At 44.4% G+C, this 19,815-nt stretch overlaps 1 protein-coding gene across 1 annotated transcript in view; it reads right to left on the bottom strand.

The window, feature by feature from the left end:
- The window catches only part of INTS8 (integrator complex subunit 8), a gene marked incomplete in the record, with an annotated part of 75,116 nt that overhangs the window by 12,247 nt on the left and 43,054 nt on the right, over window positions 1-19,815 (bottom strand). The window contains 8 exon segments of the mRNA XM_034763309.1: window positions 6,969-7,087; window positions 9,520-9,581; window positions 9,669-9,725; window positions 10,828-10,861; window positions 13,343-13,527; window positions 14,650-14,771; window positions 16,197-16,398; window positions 18,887-18,997. Of these exon segments, the coding sequence (XP_034619200.1) occupies window positions 6,969-7,087; window positions 9,520-9,581; window positions 9,669-9,725; window positions 10,828-10,861; window positions 13,343-13,527; window positions 14,650-14,771; window positions 16,197-16,398; window positions 18,887-18,997 (892 nt within the window).

The raw sequence follows: 19,815 nt of genomic DNA, 5'->3' as shown, positions 1-19,815 counted from the left end.
ATCCAGGAGGATAGGCGTTGTGAGGAGACCGGTGAGCCTTTCATTCGGTCGGCCACTGCAACGAAGAGTTGCGTCGTCTTTCTAAAGTGCTTTGTGCGGTCAATATAGAAGGCCAGGGCCCTTCGTACATCCAGGGAATGCAAACGTTGATCCTGGCGAGTGGCATGTGGTTTGGGATAAAAGACCGGGAGAAATATGTCCTGGTTGATATGAAATGGAGAAACCACCTTAGGGAGAAAGGCAGGATGTGGGCGAAGCTGCACTTTATCCTTATGGAAAACTGTATAAGGGGGCTCGGATGTAAGCGCCCTGAGTTCAGAAACTCGCCTTGCTGAGGTGATGGCTACGAGGAAGGCTGTCTTCCAGGATAGGTACAAAAGTGAGCAGGTGGCTAGTGGTTCGAATGGAGGACCTGTGAGTTTGGAGAGAACCAGATTGAGATCCCACGTCGGGACGGGATGACGCTGTTGCGGGTACGTCCGGTCTAAGCCCTTGAGGAATCTAACAACCATCGGGTTAGAGAATACCGAGGACGCGAGTTCCCCTGGGTGAAAGGCCGATATAGCGGCCAGGTGAACTCTAATTGAAGATATCGCCAACCCTTGTTGTTTTAGGGAGAGGAGATATTCCAATATGAGAGGAATGGGTGCCTGCAACGGGGACGTGGCTCGTTGTTCGCACCAACAGGAGAACCGTTTCCACTTGGCCAGGTACGTGGTCCGTGTTGAGGGTTTCCTACTGCTCAGCAGGATCTGTTGGACAGAGTGTGAGCATTGCCGCTCTGCCTGGGTGAACCATGGAGCAGCCACGCCGTGAGGTGGAGTGATTGCAGGTCGGGGTGACGCAGCCGACCGTGGTCCTGAGATATGAGATCCGGACATAATGGAAGCAGGATCGGTGTCTGAACCGAGAGTTCCAACAGTGTGGTGTACCAATGTTGTCTCGGCCACGCTGGAGCGACCAGAATTATCTGTGCCTGGTCTCTGCGCAATTTGAGCAGTACCTTGTGGACCAGAGGAAACGGAGGGAAGGCATAAAACAGGTGGTCTTTCCAGGGAAGGAGAAACGCATCCGAGAGGGAGCCCGGAGCTCGACCTTGTAGGGAGCAGAACATGTGGCACTTCCTGTTGTCTCGGGATGCAAACAGGTCTATCTGGGGAAACCCCCACTTCTGGAAGACGGAATGTATGATGTCCGGACGGATAGACCACTCGTGCGTTTGGAAGGACCTGCTGAGTCGGTCCGCTAGAGTGTTCTGGACTCCAGGGAGGAACGATGCCGTGAGATGGATCGAGTGGGCGATGCAGAAGTCCCACAGGCGAATGGCCTCTTGGCATAGAATTGACGAACGTGCTCCTCCTTGCTTGTTGATGTAAAACATGGCCGTGGTGTTGTCGATGAGAACCAACACACAGCGGCCACGTAGGAGATTGAGGAATGCCTGGCACGCCAGGCGTACCGCCATCAGTTCCCGAACATTGATGTGCAGGGCTAACTGGGATGCAGTCCACAGGCCCTGGGTATGGTGTTCGTTGAGATGGGCGCCCCAACCCAGAGATGACGCGTCTGTGACCAGGTGCAGAGAGGGTTGTGGGGTGTGAAATGGCATCCCCTCGCAGACCACATTGTGATCTAGCCACCAGGTGAGGGAGGCCAGGATCGAGTTCGGGACCGTGACCACCAAGTTCAGGCTGTCCCGATGTGGACGGTATATTGATGACACCCAGGTTTGAAGCGGGCGAAGCCGAAGTCTGGCATGCCTGGTTACGTACGTGCAGGAAGCCATGTGACCCAGCAGGGTAAGGCACGACCTCACCGTGGTAGTTGGGAAGGCCTTGAGCCCTTGAATGAGGTTCGTGATGGTGCCAAAGCGGTTGTCTGGCAGGATGGCTTGTGCACGTCTGGAGTCTAGAACTGCGCCGATGAATTCTATTCTCTGGGTAGGTTCTAGAGTGGATTTGTCCTTGTTGAGTAGGATGCCCAACTCGTTGAACGTGTGCACTATTCTGTGGACGTGAGCTTGAACTTGCTCCTTGGTGCGACCGCGCACCAGCCAGTCGTCTAGGTACGGGAACACCTGTACCCCTTGCCGACGAAGGTACGCTGCCACGACAGCCATACATTTCGTGAACACTCTTGGGGCCGAGGATAGGCCGAAGGGAAGGACAGCAAATTGGTAGTGCACCGTGTTTACCACGAATCGCAGGAAGCGTCTGTGAGGCGGGTAAATTGCAACGTGAAAGTATGCGTCTTTCATGTCGAGGGCGGCGAACCAGTCTCCAGGATCGAGGGAAGGGATGATGGCCCCCAAAGAGACCATGCGGAACTTCAACTTTACTACGAATTTGTTGAGTCCGCGCAAGTCCAAGATGGGCCGCAGACCTCCTTTGGACTTGGGGATCAGGAAGTAACGGGAATAAAATCCCCTGCCCCTTAACTCTATCGGAACCTCCTCTATGGCCCCCATGGCAAGGAGCGTAGAAACCTCCTGTATAAGAAGTTGCTCGTGAGAAGGGTCCCTGAAGAGGGACGGGGAAGGGGGGTGGGAGGGGGGGATAGAAGAAAACTGGATAGCGTATCCCCTCTCCACCGTGCGGAGGACCCAACGGTCCGAAGTTATAAGGGACCAAGCACGGTGGAAGTGGGAGAGGCGATCCCGAAAGGAGGGAGCTGGATCCTGGGGGATGACTGGGGCGCCGTCCTCGACCGCACCTTCAAAAGTTCTGTCTAGGACCTGAAGGTGGTCTTGGTGGCCCTTGGTTCTGACCGGGTTGAGGGCCAGCCCATCTTCTCCTACCACCTCGCCCTCGCCTTCTGGCAGGGTCCTGTCTCTGGCGAGGTGGAGGGGGGTAAAAACGTTGAGGCTGGGGCCTAAATGGTCTGCGCTGGGGACCCGCAACATGCATCCCCAAGGAGCGCATGATTGTCCTGGAGTCTTTGAGGCTCTGCAATCGAGAGTCCGTCTTCTCCGAGAACAGCCCCTGTCCTTCAAAGGGCAAATCCTGTAGGGTCTGCTGTAATTCAGGGGGCAAACCCGAGACTTGGAGCCAGGAGGTCCTGCGCATAGCGATACCTGTGGCCAGGGTCCTTGCGGCCGAGTCCGCTATATCCAGGGAGGCCTGTAAGGAGGTCCGAGCCACCTTCTTACCCTCCTCGACCATGGCTCCAAACTCTTCCCTGGACTCTTGGGGAATCAACTCCTTAAACTTCCCCATAGAGTTCCAGGAGTTGAAATTGTAGCGGCTCAGTAGCGCCTGTTGATTCGCCGCTCTAAGTTGTAGCCCTCCGGCTGAGTAAACCTTACGGCCGAACAGATCAAGCCGCTTAGCCTCTTTTGATTTTGGCGCTGCAGCCTGCTGGCCGTGGCGCTCTCGTGCATTCACTGATTCCACCACTAGTGAACACGGTTGGGGGTGTGTGTACAAGTACCCATAGTCCTTAGATGGGACAAAGTATTTCCTTTCCACCCCTCTCGCTGTGGGTGGAATGGAGGCAGGAGTCTGCCATATCGTATTCGCGTTCGTTTGGATCGTGCGGATCAAGGGTAACGCCACCCTCGATGGGGCATCCGATCCAAGGATATTCACGATCGGGTCGTGCACCTCCACTATCTCCTCCGTCTGCAGGTCCATGTTACGGGCCATCCTGCGGAGGAGATCCTGGTGAGCCCGAAGATCTATCGGAGGGGGACCCGTGCATGAAGTGCCCGCCACTGCCTCATCCGGAGAGGAGGAGGAGGACGCCTCCGGCGGTAGTGGATCCAAGGGGGGGGCCCGGTCCCCCTGGTCTTGGGTCGGAGCGTCACCTGTACTTGGGTCCACGGTGTCGGGTGGTGTGGACACAGAAGCCTCTACGCCTCCAGGCGGAGGCCGAGAGATGGTGGATTCTGGGGCCCTTCTGGCCGAGTGACCCGAGCGAGAGGTCGATGGTAGTGAAGCCCCTTGCTCCTGGTGGTACGCCCACGGGGTCCAAAACGACCAGTGAGATGGTCCATGAGGGTGGTCCTCTGCCCTCTCCTGCCAATGGCCCAAGTCTCGTTCCTCGGCCTGTCCCTGAGGGGGGTATGCCGATCTCGACAGGTCCTCCGATGAGCGAGATGCCGATCTTGACGGCCATGGCGGTGCCGCGCAAGATGAAACGATCCCCGTGGTCTGCGGTGCCGCACGGTGCCGGTCCGGAGATGATCTATCTCTGTGCGGTGCCGGCGATCGGTGCCGGGACCACGACCGGTGCCGATGACCTCGTCGGTGCCGGGAGTCGGATCTGGACCTCGACGAGGACCTAGAGTATGCCCGGTGCCGGGATCGGCCCCTCGGCGTCGAGCGTCGAGCGTGGCGGTGCCGAGAACTACGTCTCGACGTTGACCGGTGCCGACGATCATATCGGTGCCGAGACGTAGAGCGGTGCCGCGAAGAAGATCTTGACCGCGAGTACGACCGGCGCCGAGGCGATATTCGGTGCCGGGACTGCGAGCGGCGTGGGGACCTGCTTCGGGACCTGGATCGGCGCCGAGGTTCCAGCCCTTGTGATGGAGGGCGCATCAAGGCAGGTTTCCCTCTTGACTGTACCGGGCGAGTCAGCGGTGCAGTCGGTGCCGGTGGTTGAGGCGGTGCCGGCTCCGTGAGAGCTATCAAGTCTCTCGCCGCCTCGAAGGTCTCCGGAGTCGACGGGAGACACTGTATCACCGCCGGCCTCGGTGGAGACGCTATTTGTACCGGACTCGACGGCCTCGGCGCCGGAGGCGACGGTGCTGGAGGCGCCTGTTTCCGTTGCTCCACCGGCGGACGCGGCTCTACCCCCGGCACTGGGGGAGCCGGCGCCTTCGGCACGGACGTCCCCGTCTTATGGGCTTTTTTATGCCCTGGGGATAATGACCGGCGCCGCGGCACTTGCTGTGTTTGCGGTGCCGACGAGGTCCGGTGCCGGGGAGGCTTGTCTGACGCCACTCGCGTGGTCGTCATAGCCGGTGCCGCCGGGGCACTGCGCACCGAAGTGCTAGGCGTCGGAGTCTGGCCCGTGGAAGGAGTGTCCGGGCTAAGTGCCGCCTCCATTAGGAGTTGCCTGAGCCGAAAGTCCCGCTCCTTTTTGGTTCTTGGTTTGAAGGCCTTACAGATCTTGCATTTGTCTGTTTGGTGGGACTCTCCCAGGCACTTCAAACAGGAGTCGTGCGGGTCGCTCGTTGGCATAGGCTTAGCGCAGGAGGCGCACTGCTTGAAGCCGGGAGCGTTGGGCATGAGCCCGGGCCCGCGGCCGGGGAAGAAAGGGGGAGACGACCCCCTTAACCCCTTAAACTATAACTATAACTATAACTCTGAATGACTAAGTACGCTAGGGAGAGTGGAGATCAGCTATGCCGCGCTCCACAGTTCCAACGACCGTCAGGAGCGGTAAGAAGGAACTGAGGGGGCGCCGGGTCGGCTGGGGTATATATTCAGCGCCATGAAGGCGCCACTCTAGGGGGCTCCACAGCCGACCCGCCGGTGTTGCTAGGGTAAAATCTTCCGACGATCGTGCACGCGGCGCGCACACACCTAATGGAATGGATATGAGCAAGCACTCGAAGAAGAATGCTTGTTCACACACTGTGGTACTCCTAATATTACACAGATGTTCCTAGTACATAAGCTCAAAAAAAAAAAAAAAATCTTGTAAACATCTCTCTGCACTAATTCAGTTCAAACTATTGGACAGATGCGGACAGAAATGGCAAATATTGTCAATGAACTAATATATTTGATTTTCCCACTGCAGTCCCACAATGCTCCCATCCACTGCTCTCTCAGCTTAGAACACTGGCTCCACCACAACTCGACGCTTATCTGAATGGTTCTGTGCTGGCACTCAACTATTTTATGGCTCTAACTGGTACTATTAGTATCAGTACCACCCCCTGTTCTTAGTAGAACCAAGAACAACTTCCTCATCTTTGGAAAAAGAATGCAGGTCACATGCTTCTATTTTGAAGTGGGGAGCCAAGGAAGCAATGCAGAGGCAGTTAACTCTGCACACAAGCCCCTCTTAGTACACTCAGATTTGCTTGAATCTCTTAACATCCACAGATTCATGGAACTGAGAGGTGCCTTGTCATTCTGAGAGACTGTTCTCTCAAAACAATTTGAATGAAACACTGCAAGTGAAAACTCTCAGAAATTTTCTAGGACCCATGTGGGCTTTTACCCACAAAAGGATGGTATCTGACCCACAAACTATACAGGGAACATTTCATTCACCTTCAAAATGCAACAGCCATTTATAACCCAACAGGTTAGGGAGCAGGATTTATCATGTCTTGCCTATCTTGACCCTTACAATGAATTTGAGGAACAATGTCTAAGCTGCTTAACTGGTTTTCCCTTACTACTTGATTTGCCAACATGGACAGGGATGAACTGGGTTATTATAATCTTATTTTTAAAAACATTCCAGTTTAGGCAGGGCGTTACCATCTCTGAGCCCTACTCCAGCAATGGCCTCATAATAACTACATTTCACTATTTTTTTGGATCACTGAATACAAATATTCACCTGATTCTACAGATTGGTATATAAATTAGAGTATTAGCGTCTTAAATTTTTCCTTTAGCACTGAAGATTTGAAGTCACAATTACTAATTTCAGCTTTTAAAATAATGAAAAAGAACCCAAAGCCCCCATTCTGCAGGGTGATTCACATGATCACATGGAATCTCACTGACTTTAACACTGTATGCATTTTGATATCTGCCCTTGCCAATCTATTTACATATCTGAGTCCAAAAACACTGCCATTTTTAAAAGCTCTATGCTGTTTAAGCTTTTACTGATAAATGATTAGTATAAGACATAACATAGCTTTTGCTCTTATGCAAAAGATACATGAGGGTAAGTAACTCTTAAGACAGAGCACAGTGCACGCAAGTGCGCGTGTGCGCGCGCACACACACACACACACACACACACACACACACACAGATGTTGGTTTCACTTACCAAAATAAATATCTGCCTGAATAATTAACCAGAAGTGGTTGTTTGAGTTTATAGTCAGTGCATAACTGACCAGCTCTTTTACGGTAACAGCTACAGCTTCAAAATCCACTGACTGAAGGCTAAAGAAAGAGGCAATTTTGTAATATCAATCACTATACTGAAACAAACAAACAAACAGATTTCAGATCTACTTTAAGAATGAAGTCATTTTGCTAAAAAAAATTAAATACCCTCTCCCAATAAGATTTACCACCATTAAGATTATTGTTACCCTATTTTATCTCCTGTATTGAGACCTTTCAAATATATCAATCACAGTTTGATAACAAAGTTTAGAATGGTATCAATGACTAAGACACCATTAGACCCTGGGAAAGAGTGATACCCTTAAAGTAAACCGTAAGCAATGGGGGTCTCGCTTTCAAGAACAGAGAAAAGTTACACTTAACCCATGTTGGTCCAGATTCACTGCAGGATTTGCATAACACAACAACCCAAACAGCAACCTCCAGTGGTAGAAAGCATGCAGACATGCAATACTGATTGGGAAGTGAGTGATACCAGGGATTTAGCACGTTAGTAGTTTCTCCACATTTAAAAAAAAAAGTTTTCCACTTTACAGCTGTATTTTGGAAACACTGGAAAAAACATCTTCTGATTTGGCCATCCAACAGCACTGCAATATTCATTAACTTGTTAGAAAAACAAGTTATGACCTGTGCAGTTATAAATATGGTAATTCGGGTGGCGGCCAAATTGCATGATTTTCCTATCATATATATCCTTGGTGCACACTTGGGTGAGGGTTAGTCTCCTAGTCAAAAGGTGTTCATTTAAAGCAGAGGTCCCCAAGCTGTGGGGCATGCCATTCTGGGGTATGGGTCTGGGACCCAGGCCAGCCCCGATGGGAGGTGGGGAGAGAGCGCCACCAAGCTCCACCCCAGCTCACGGCCCTACACCCGCCCCCAGCTATCGCCCCAGCCTTGGCTCCATTACCCTTGTCCGTGTCCCCCAGTCCCAGAGCCACAGCCCCACTCCCGGCCCCAAGATGTAGGAGGGCGTGGATGGGGGTAAAGGGGGAGTGCAAGGTAAAAATTTTAGGTACCACTGATTTAGAGACTCATCTCTGAAATTACTCAGTTCTCCCCTCAGGACTTTTCAGCTGTCTCAGCACCTTTGTCAGTTAGCTCCTAAAAATAATTTACCCCTTTAGAGAAGAATCTGCTTTAAAATTTCCCAAGTGAACAAACCTACCTGTACTATCTGGAGACATACTTTGTATCACTGCACTACACCCACCCATCTGACACTTTTCACCTGCCAGTGCAGAACAGTCCCAAGCAAAATTCAGCTTCCACAAAAAAAGTGGGAAAAGGAAACTACTACCTGTGGTAAGGTTTAGGAATGAGCCTAGATGGCAGTAATACTGGGAGCATTAGTGCAGTGGCACCAGTGGCAGTAATACTGTAAGCACTAGTGCAGACCAGCTACAGGAGTTTTAATCATTGTATAGCCATTGTGTGCTTAGTCATTGTTAATACTGTAAGCTCTTTTGGGGCAGGGACTGATGTGCACACTCAGCACAATAGGAGCCCTGATCCCTAAATGGGCCCTTTTAGGAGCTACTAGAATACAAATAATAATAAATACCTAACCTGGCTCAGAGCAGATCTACATAATACGGTGATTGACAGTGATGTGTATACTCAAGTGCTCCCACTGATGGAGCTACACTGGGAAATTGTAATGGGGGAGTGAGGGGGTGGGGGAAGGAAGGGAAATGAGCTAGCCTTTTTTCTTCTTCCAAGAAGAGGTGTGTTTTTAACCACAGGATTTGGGGTGGGGACGTGCTGTTAGTTATTTTTGCTGTAAAAACACACACACCCCCACCCACACCCACCCCTTTTTGGTAGTGCAGATATAGCCCTAGTGTAGATAAGGTGTATGAGGTAATAAAACAAAGCTTAAATGCATCAAACTCCATGCTTGTTTTCAAGAGATAACATTATATACATAAGCACACACACCCTTTGCCACTGTTAACATTTTGGAAAAATTAATACTTCATAACACTAACTTCTAGAGCTACTAAATAAAAAGTATAAATAAGGTAACTAATGAAAAACTACATTTGTACTTGCTCCTCTATCAGGGGCATACATATTTGTGAGCAACGATCCATTGTAAGGCTACATCAGAATCCTGCTTGAATGACTACAACTATGCCTTCTAATAGAAAACCAGTTAACATAATACAGGTCTGTCGCATCTTACGCACATTTAACATGCGCGATTCAGCTTTACACGGTAGGCAAAAACAAAACAAAAACAAAAAAAGAGAAAAATAACAATTTTAATACTGTACCTGTAGTGCGGGCGATTCCGCCCGCCATTACACTCAATGTAATTTTGACTATACGCGATTTTCGCTTTACGCGCTGACTGCGGAATGTAACCCCAGCGTAAGATGCGACAGACCTGTAGCTGGAACTAGATACACTATACACATGAATAATTAGAAAACAGTATTTTATATTAGTAGCTATCTTACTTGGGAATAGTTGATGGCCAAATAGAAATATGCTCTGCTGCAATATCATTCACAATGTCTTCCTAAGAGGAGAAAGACATTAAAATAGGAGTTACAGAAGCAAATATGCAATTCAAAAAAAGGAAGGATAATGATGACACTGTACTGACCCGAACATTATGAAGCTTAACAAACAGAGATAATATTGTAGTCAAAACCAGTGGTTCCTATGATGGAAGAAGAGGAAAAAAAACCAAGATTACACAATAGCCCATTTTCTCTGTCCTCAACATCATCATCAGGGACAGCCAACACATATCATGTTATTTCTTCCAGGGCAGGTCTATCTTTTAAGGGGTTTACAAGGACTTTTGCAACAAAGAAAATGGACTCATTAAGTCTTTATACAACTATTTTTACCCCTGGAGATTAATCTAGGATAAGGAATAATGTGAATTTAAATCAGATTAACTATTTCTGATTAGTTCCATGGGTGGATGCTCTTATTCCAGAATAAGAGTGCTTTATTCTCAATTAGCTTAATCCATTTCCAAAATGAATTAAACTAATTCAGAAGAAGAGCATCCAGCACACTGAGCTAATCAGGAATAGCTCCCTGTGTAGACAAGCCCTAAAAGACAGTCCCTTAATAAATTACTCTGGAAGATGTTAAATAAGTGGTATTTATTTTAGACCACTGTGCATATTTAGACCACTGTGCATATTTATTCCCCCCTGGCTCTAAAGTGCAATGTGTACTATAATGCTCCACAAATTAAAAAAAGAAAAAAGAAAAAAGCATTACTTTTTGACTTGTGCATGTGTTTCTTGTGATCCAAACAGTAGCTGTCTGTCTTCCCCTATGGAAGTGTTTAGAATGTGGGGGGGAGGGGGGGATGGGTGCATAAAATACAGTCCACATTAGACTTTAAGGTAATAGGGAAGGAGTCCATTTGAACGGAAAAGAGACAATTTCATCTGAATTCCTAATTGCACACAACAAAGTCAGCTATGTCATCTTTAGGTAAATGTTGGTTTTATGGTTATTGTCTATTTATTAAAGTTTATCTACCTCATTCTATGACCGTTAGCTTAATAAGATCTCTGCTATCAGAAGCTAGTGGAATTTTAAGCAAGCTATTCAACAAACCATTGTTTGTATGGCTAGACAGACAAATTCCCAATTACATCATCTGCCATACAAAAATAATATTTACATAATACTCAACATTTTCTGAAGTAATAGGTAACACGATCCATGAAATATTATACAAAGGATAGTGTCAATAATAAAGCAATAGGTGTTGAAGTCTGCAACATAAAACTTACCCGTAACTTTTTGATAAAAGAGAGTAATTCATTCCTAAATAAGAGATACGTGTTACATGTGTAAGGAATCAAACAAAATTGAAAGTGCATAGAAACATTTGTCCATCAGAAATAATACAGTGGTGGTCAACCAAAACAGACTGTTGACCTATTGGAATATTCTTAATTTCAGTTTTGCATATACATAGGGAGCATTAAAGAGGAATGCTTGTCATCGTTCTTCATTTATTTCATTACTGAGGTTGGACTATTCCATTTTAAGTGTTACACCAAGAACAATATTTTTAAAATTAATTTGTCCTTTGCTTTTATTTTAGCATAGTCCATTGCTTAATATAATGGGAGCACGAGGAAGCCTTAGGGACTGTTTACTCTAGAGGTGAAATAGTGCACAGCAAGCTGGAGTGTAAATCTATAGCACATAGTGTACCACACACTAACTTCCTATGTGGACCCCGCTGCTGTGCATTAAAGCTCCCTAGTGTACACAGATCAAGTTGGCAAAAGCAAACAGGACAAATGCAGGACGGCAGGACAGAGGTTTTTAAAAAAAAAAAAAAAGAAAAAAAGAAAAGACTATCCCAGCCAAAACTGGACATATGGTCACCCTAGCCATAGAATTTCCCATAAATAATTCCTAGAGCACATCTTTTAGAAAAACATCCAATCTTGATTTAAAAATTGTGAGTGATGAAGAATCCACAACTCTTGGTAAATTGTTTTAAAGGTTAATCATTGCTATACATTTACATCTTATTTCCAGTCTGAATTTGTCAGCTTCAACTTCCAGCCATTGGATCATGTTATACCTTTGTCAGCTAGATTGAAGAATCCATAATTAAATATCTGTTGCCCATGTAGGTACTTCTGACTGTAATCAAGTCACCCATTAACCTTCCCTCTGTTAAGCTAAATAGATTGAGTGCCTTAAGTCTATCATTATAATCACTCTAATGGCTCCTCTGAACTCTCTCCAATTTTTCAACTTTTCAGTTTTTCATATAGGGCACTTGTGCCTAATGTGACCCTTTCCTAAATACTTTAAGAAGCTGCAGTGGGGATTGCTAACGGACATGGACTTATTACTGAACGGTAATAAGCTGGGGACTTATTGAAAGCTGGGGACTTTGGGGACCAAGCTGAAGCTCAAGGGAAAAAAAGTATAAAGGAAGCTTAAAATGAGTATCACTACAAACTACTTAATTTAATTTAGCTAAAGAATTTTGCTCAAGAAATCATTTCTTTAGAGGGGATCTACAGAGAAAGGGAAGGAGTAAGAAGAGCTCTCATGTGTGACAACTACTGACCAAGGGGAATGAGAAGGAACTGAGGGTCAGGGCAGCTTTACTTGTTATACCACTGACTAGCAGCACGAGTGTGCAGAAAGCTCATGCGCTGCCCTGATGAATACCGCTATGCGAAAAAGTTCTCCAGCTCCAGTGTACTGGTGTGCAGACACTTGAAGTGGAATGGACATATACAATCACGTGAAGAGAACTTTTAATGCACGGTAGTATGGGCCACAAACAGTTACTGTGTGAACTACTCAACTTTTTCATAATTCTACAGGCTGGGTGGGATCAAAGCAGTGAGCCAAAGATTAATATGCAAAGATACACTGTAGCTGTTTTTACTGTATATGCAGTTGCCAATACTACTGCTGGACATGGAAATTCTCACCATCACGCATTTCAAACAAGAGATGGAGCCTTTACCATCAAATTCTAAACAGTTTTCATATCAAGACAAGGCTATCACCTTTTATTGTTTGAACTGGAGGAGTCATAACAGGTTCAATATCTCAGTGTACACCTAGGCCTTGGCTCCCTTTTGCTTTAGAAAATACGTAATCACAAGAACATAAAAAGCAAGCCTGTATACCCTCTCCTCCAGCCAATCACATAATACTGAAAGACAAAGCAGCCTGGTTTTAGATACATATTAACCAGATCACCACAAGGATGGCTAAAGTATGTCTCAAAGTTTTACTCTTAAACAAAGCCCTGCGAAAGATTTAGTACAGAGCGCTGGCCTGTGAAGACCAGAGATCCAGCATGTAACACATCACTGTAATCTGGGCAGAGGCCTGGAGACAACATTGGCTACAGACAAGCTGCAAATGGCTCTCAGTTGGATACAGTGTGGGTGCCTCTGGGTTAATCAAATAAAATTAGCAGAGGCTTAGATATTAAAGGTGAAATCTTGGGCACACTGAAGTCAATAGGAATTTTTTTCATTGACTTCAGTGGAGTCAGGATTTCAGCTTAAGTATTCAAAGGCCTTGTCCACTTTTGGGAATAGCCTTGATTTAACAATCAGTGTCAATGCCGACCACTAAGAGCAGGCAAGAGCAGGTGGGATTTGCACTGAATGCTCTTCGGTAAAAACGCCCAGCCTGTTGTCGCTATGTCAGTTGCTGGCCACTGATTGCTGAAACAGGGCAATTCCTGAATGAAGACAAGGCCAAATTTAGAATTCAAAGATTGATTTTATTAAATAATTCGTGGACACATACCTGTACATAATGCCTAATGTAGACTCTCTATGTTTTATTAAACTCACTCTGCCATCATTCCCCCGCTTGTGCTGGTTGGATACACTGCAGATCTGCACAACAACTTCCCAAAGGTCTTTAGCTGTCCGTCTACTTTCTTTGGGGCCTGGAAGTTCTTTGCATGTAGCAGCCAAAAGCTGCCCCAACTAAGCAAAACAAAACAGCAAAAATACAGTGGCTAGAGTTTCTTTGCATATTTACAAAGGATAAAAGGGATTATTGGTCTAAATAGGCTATTTCATACCACAGTAGCAGGGATGACTACTCTTTGTGACACAGGTCATCTAACCAGGAGCTTGAGGCCTGCAACTAATTTTCATAAAAGGGAGCAAACTGCACACATCTTTATTTTTAATAGAAAGGTGCAGCCTAGGGAAACCACAACAGGTCCAAGAAAACAATGCTCCATTCTTGATCTAATTAGAATTCAGGTCACACTGCAAAACTAAGGCTGCATTTATCTATACATTCTAGCAAGCAAAATACGAATATAAAAAAGGTTAAAAATATCAACAGTAACTGCAAAGCAGGCTGAGTGGGATCAGAAGAATTTTCACCACTAAAAACAATGTTTGTGTATTTTGCTTTAAGGTAATAATCTGATACGTAATCATAACATTGCTACAAAAAACAAATATTTTTGAAAAGCAGAACTCCAAAATGATAGGTGTTTGAATGTCACGGTAATATTTAACATACAATCAGTAATGAGTTGGAAACTGCAAACCACTGAAGTTTATTAGGAAAATGAAGAGTTCTATGAACACAATACACATACGGCCCAATCTTTAATCCTTTTCACACCTAAACCTCCTACTGAAATAATTCATGTCCCAAATATAACTGAGGCAGGGGACTCATTCACAGCATTGTTTCAATATTCGGTATAGGTAGGTTAACTCATTACTGTTTATGTCCCTCCAGTGCTAGATACTGATGAAACCAGATTGCTGCCAGGTCAGTGGACAAAGGTGGTGTAAGCCCCATCTCCTGTCTCAGTTACTCTTGTAGCACAGATGGAATCCAGAGACAAATCAACCTTATTTCTAGATATTACTGAATTTCAACCAACAGTGCTTAGTTTTGCTACACAGTATTTGGTTCGTTGGAAGACCTCTTCCCACTCATTACTGCAGTTAGAATTAAACTTGACAGAAACAATGAAGAATGACACATGCCTTCAGAAGTACTAGAACCTTGGGGGGAGGAGGGGGAAGAAAAGAGGCGTAGTATGGCATCTTGCCCCTTTCAGTCTGAACATCCATTACCTTCACATAAGGATTAGTCTGAACCAGAAGTAAAGGAACTTGCATAGTTAAGTATTCATTCTCCCGCCAGTTTAACATGAAGGCAACACATTCCTCTGCTACAACTTGTCGAAGAGGAATATCTAGAAGAGATTTATAAAAAAAAATGTTTAGCTCATCAACTAAACATTAGATCAATTTTTCCCCCCATGAAACACTATCATTTATAAACATGACAAACAGCTGGGAAGATCTAGAAATAATTTCAGTTAAGACCAGGAGTTGTGTGATTAAGCCTACACTGTACCAAACATATATTCCCACAATCAAAACATTTCAGCTTCTTATATTTTATAGTAGCAAACATGGTAGATGGATACAGAGGGGCCTAACTTCTGGAGGAGATGAGCATCAGCAGCTTCCATTAACTTAATCTTGTAGCTGTTCCATGCCTATAAAAAACAGGACATAGCCTTTAGAAGATTGTAAACAGAAGTTGCAGTATCCAGCTTCCAAAATGGTATTTGTTAAAATACCAATGATCTATATATATATATATATATAAAAATAAATGAGAGAGAGAATGAATGAATATGACTCTCCAGCCTGGTCATTAGGGCACTCTCTTGGAACTTGATTCTTCCTCATCCAAACCCCTGATCCAGTGTTTAATTATTTACATGAAGCAGAACATCTTCAACAGGAGGGACTGAGAGATCCACCCCAGAGTCCCCCTACAGCCAGTAGTTATAGCACTCAGCTGGGAGGGGAGAGACCTGGATTCAAACTCTTGCTTCAGAGTAGAGATTCAAATGTCAGTCTCCCACATTGCAGCTGTGTCCTAATCACTGGACTATTGGGTATATAGAGGACCACCATCTCCTCCATCAAGCGAGCCTTTCACTTCCTTTGTTTTTATTTAAAATAATAATAATAATAATAAATAATAATAATAATAATAATAAGATTTAAAAGTCTGGAAACAAAAAAATTATTCAATCCAAAACAATGTGGTTTTTTTTGACTTGCCAAAAATTCCAAATGATTTCAGCGAGATAAGATGGGTGAGGAATATCTTTTATTGGATCAACTTCTGTTGGTGAGAGAGACAAGCTTTTGAGCTTACTCAGGTCACCTGATAAAGAGCTATGTAAGCTCAAAAGCTTGTCTCTCTCACCAACTACTACTTCACCTACCTTGTCTCTCTGATATCCTGGGACCAAAATGGCCACAACAAACACAGCATGCAAAAGATATCAGTTTCAGTTTGGGTCAAACCAATTTTTTCCCCTAAGTTGCCAGAGAACAAAAATCAGTTATTTGCCCAGCTCTATTTAAAAGAAATTGGCAAAGTGCAGTCCATGGACAGCTAGCTCACTTCAAGATGCTAAAACTCACTAAGACAATTAAAAATATATTTAATATTTTACTAGTTTTTATTATTGTTCCTGGTTATAACCTAAGTACTGAAGGTCACAGAACTCTGAATTTTCTCGCTTTTGCAAATCTGTTACCACCTTTGCATTTTACTGTATCTTTCCTAAGAGATCAGTCCGCTACATTCTTACCGGGTACCCTCATTTCCAAATATCCTCGGACTCTGCTGATCAAATCAGAAGGAGGACGTTCTCCAGAAACCCCTGCTCCTGCTTCATGAGTGTAAATATCTAAGAGCAGCATCTCATTCAGCATGACCTGGCGCAGCTTTGGAGAAAACTCTGTCACAAGCTCCAGGCAAGCAGCAAAAAGCTGCTTTGCATGGACAAAATCCTGTAATAAAGCACAGCATGTGTGAAAGTGACACCACTCCTTTGGTTGAATTACAATAATAAGAAAAGTTGGAATATTGTTTTAACCCATTCTGGATTACTTCAAGCCTTGGCATCTATGTAATGGGAGTTGTGGGTTCTTGCTACCTTTCAGGATCAAGCCCTAATCTTTGAATAAAGTAAGTAAATTTCAGATTGAGCCAACATACCACAGTAAATGTTATCAAATCCCGAAAGACGCAGGAGTTCTATAATCCCAAATTCTTCAAGCAAAATAAAAAAGTTTCAGAAGAAAAACATACTATAAAAGGAAAAGTCACAAGACTCAACTGGAGTTTTCTAGTTATAAAATGGTTATAGTTTTATCCTATGTATAGTTCATTAACCATGAACTGTGAGGCAAAGAAACAGGGTTTCACATGCTGAATATTCATTCAAAAGTGTTAGCTAGTTGCAAAAAGTCTTTCCCAAATTTAGATAAGTTAGTGTATTAATCATTAATGTGTCCTAAGCAAAAACTCCACCTTAATGAATTTAGCCCCACAACACTTCAGCGAGTTCAGTATTATACCCATTTTATTGGTGGGGAACTAAGGCACAGAGATGTTAAGTGACAAACCCAGACTATAGGACAGGGGTGGGCAAACTTTTTGGGTATGGAAATTGCATGGCAGGCCATGAATGCTCACGAAATTAACAATTCAGAGATATTCAAATAAACTTAATTAAAGATAATTTTTAGTGGAAATAAACATAAAACCTTACTTACTATTATAAATATACCATCCTAACAACGTATTACAATAATTAAACCAAACTTACCCCCTTTCTTTGATTAATGTGAACAATGCAGCTGTCACTCCCTGGCCAACTACTCTTTATTTTATCCACAACAATGGAAAATTAACACTACTAAAACATCAGAGTCACCTAAGCCAACAAGTAGCAGGCACGTGCGCTTGCAAGCTCCAGGCTGCTGGCACATGAGGCGCGTTTGGTGTTGTGCAGCTGCAGTAACATGCGTGCCCTCATGAACACATGGGAGCACCGGGCAGGCAAAGTGAGGCAAGCCACCGACCCGGCCAGGAGGGCGGAGCGGGGCAAGCCGCCAACCCCACTCCCAGGGGCTGGATTAAAAGGTTTGAGGGGCCGGACACAGCCCACAGGCTGTAGTTTGCGCACCATGTTATAGGAAGTTTGTTACAGAGTTGTAAATAGATTAAATGGCAAAAAAACCCAACCTTTATTAACACAGAATCAGGTTTGCCCAGTGATAGCTACGTCCTTCCAGAATACTGAATTTAGAAAAACTCAAGCTTCTGAAAACCTGGAAATATCAGATCCTGGCGCGCATGTGTCGACAGAGACCCCCAGATCCCAGCTCACATGGGGAGGGGGGGTAAGAGAGAAGGGTCAGACCCCTGAGATAAACAATCCCCATTCCCATCTACTCTCCCATTCCAATCACCCTCCCCCTCCCACTGTGCGTTTGCTTCCTCTGTAGGTTTCAGAAAATAGTTTCAGCACCTTCTGAATATTCTGTTGTAGTCAGATTACATTTCCCCAGGCCCTCCCACTCCCCACCCCCTTTGACAGAGGTAGTTTGGAGCAACTGTGTGCTATTTTTAGTTCAGATTTCTGCCCTGGTTTGGATCTGAACTCAGAGCCTAGTGTGGTGCTCAGACTTGATGACTGTAGCATACCCTCGAAGCAACCCAGACACTGTGATGTGCAAGTAGTTTTCTAAATAGATAGCTTCTCTCTGCACACTTGCTCAGTGTAATGCCTTAGACATGTGAACTTCAGCATGTGTAACTGGAGAAGCAAACTTTTTCAAACATTTTAATCTGATTTCCCCCGAAGGGTTGACAGGTAACATGCACTCTGTCAGGGTAACCCTTGGGCTTTCGATGATCTGAGTCCAGTTCTAATCTCTATCTGTGAGCAAAAAACATTGCCAAGATGTGTCAACTTTAAGAAAAGCTGTTTTTTCTCTAGGGACTGTATCTTGGGAGCAAACTCCTTGGTCAAGAAGCCCCAAATCTGGATCAGTAACAATAGCCAGTGCCCCCATGAGGCACACCACATTTTAAGGCAATATGTTTACTCATATGGATTTTAGAGCACTTAGAACAGTCAAGTTTTAAACATGAAGCCGGTCTTAAGGTTAACAGCCCTGCTATAATCCTAGATCTCCTCTCAGGTCCTGTACTTCAAACCCTACTCTATGCTTTCACTTGCATGTTACAAAAGAATACACCTCATTTAGTTCATGTTCTTATTACACCAAGAATACATCTGCTTTTATCAGCATGTACTAGGCTATTCCTACTGCACAGCAGGTTTTTCATAAGCAACTAAAGAATGGCAGAACATAGTCAAGTCTTATTGAAAAACAGGATATTTTTATGGGAAAATTATCTGTATTATTAAACATCAAGACTATGAACTGTTTATTTATAAAAATATTTATATATAAATTTGCTCACCTTAATTGCACTGCAGTGTAACCCCTTTGCCATCAGGATGTAGACCAAATCTCTAGTCAAGTTGTCTTTAATTCCTAAGATAACACTGCCATAAACATTTGGTACTTCCCACTAAGAGATAAATATATAAAATATTTGAACGGGAACAGATTTTTTGAACTGTTAAACCACTGTAAAAACATTAGTGACCAGATTTAGGGAAATACTCAAAGAAAAGAGCAGTTTCTCACATGTCGTTTCCAACTCTTCAACATATACATTTAAAATTCTTATTAATTGGATGTGAATACTACAGTTAAAAACTCTTCAAATGTAAGTTTACAGAGGGTTCATATGCAAATAAATGCACTAGTTGCTCCACATGACAAAGTACATAAATCCCTTGGTATCCTATTTTGTTGATGCTTTGAATATTTAATAGTTGAAAAGAAAAAAGTCTTTACTCAACTTAAAATGCAAGACAGCTTTTTTGCCAATTACTAGTAAATTACAGTAATTTAAGTCAAAAGAGCAGAATGATAGCATCTTTTTAGGTATGGATTTTAAAATAAAAATAGAAACTTAAGAGAACCAGAGACTGTATTATAGACAGTTACATATTTAAAAACAATTTCTATCTAACTCAAGGAAGCAACATAATAAGCATACCAGAAAAAACTGTGCAATAATACTTCTATAACTTTTAACAGAAAATATAGAATTCTTAGCAATATCATCATCATCCCCATTATACAGACAGGGAACGAAACAGAAGTTAGCAAAAAGAACAGGAGTACTTGTGGCACCTTAGAGACTAACAAATTTATTAGAGCATAAGCTTTCGTGGACTACAGCCCACTATGCATCCGAAGAAGTGGGCTGTAGTCCACGAAAGCTTATGCTCTAATAAATTTGTTAGTCTCTAAGGTGCCACAAGTACTCCTGTTCTT

This window comes from Trachemys scripta, chromosome 2 (genome assembly GCF_013100865.1).
Source record: "Trachemys scripta elegans isolate TJP31775 chromosome 2, CAS_Tse_1.0, whole genome shotgun sequence".
Lineage (NCBI taxonomy): Eukaryota > Metazoa > Chordata > Testudines > Emydidae > Trachemys > Trachemys scripta.
Note: the sequence above shows the minus strand (reverse complement) of the source record. Positions and strands in the feature narration are given on the sequence as shown.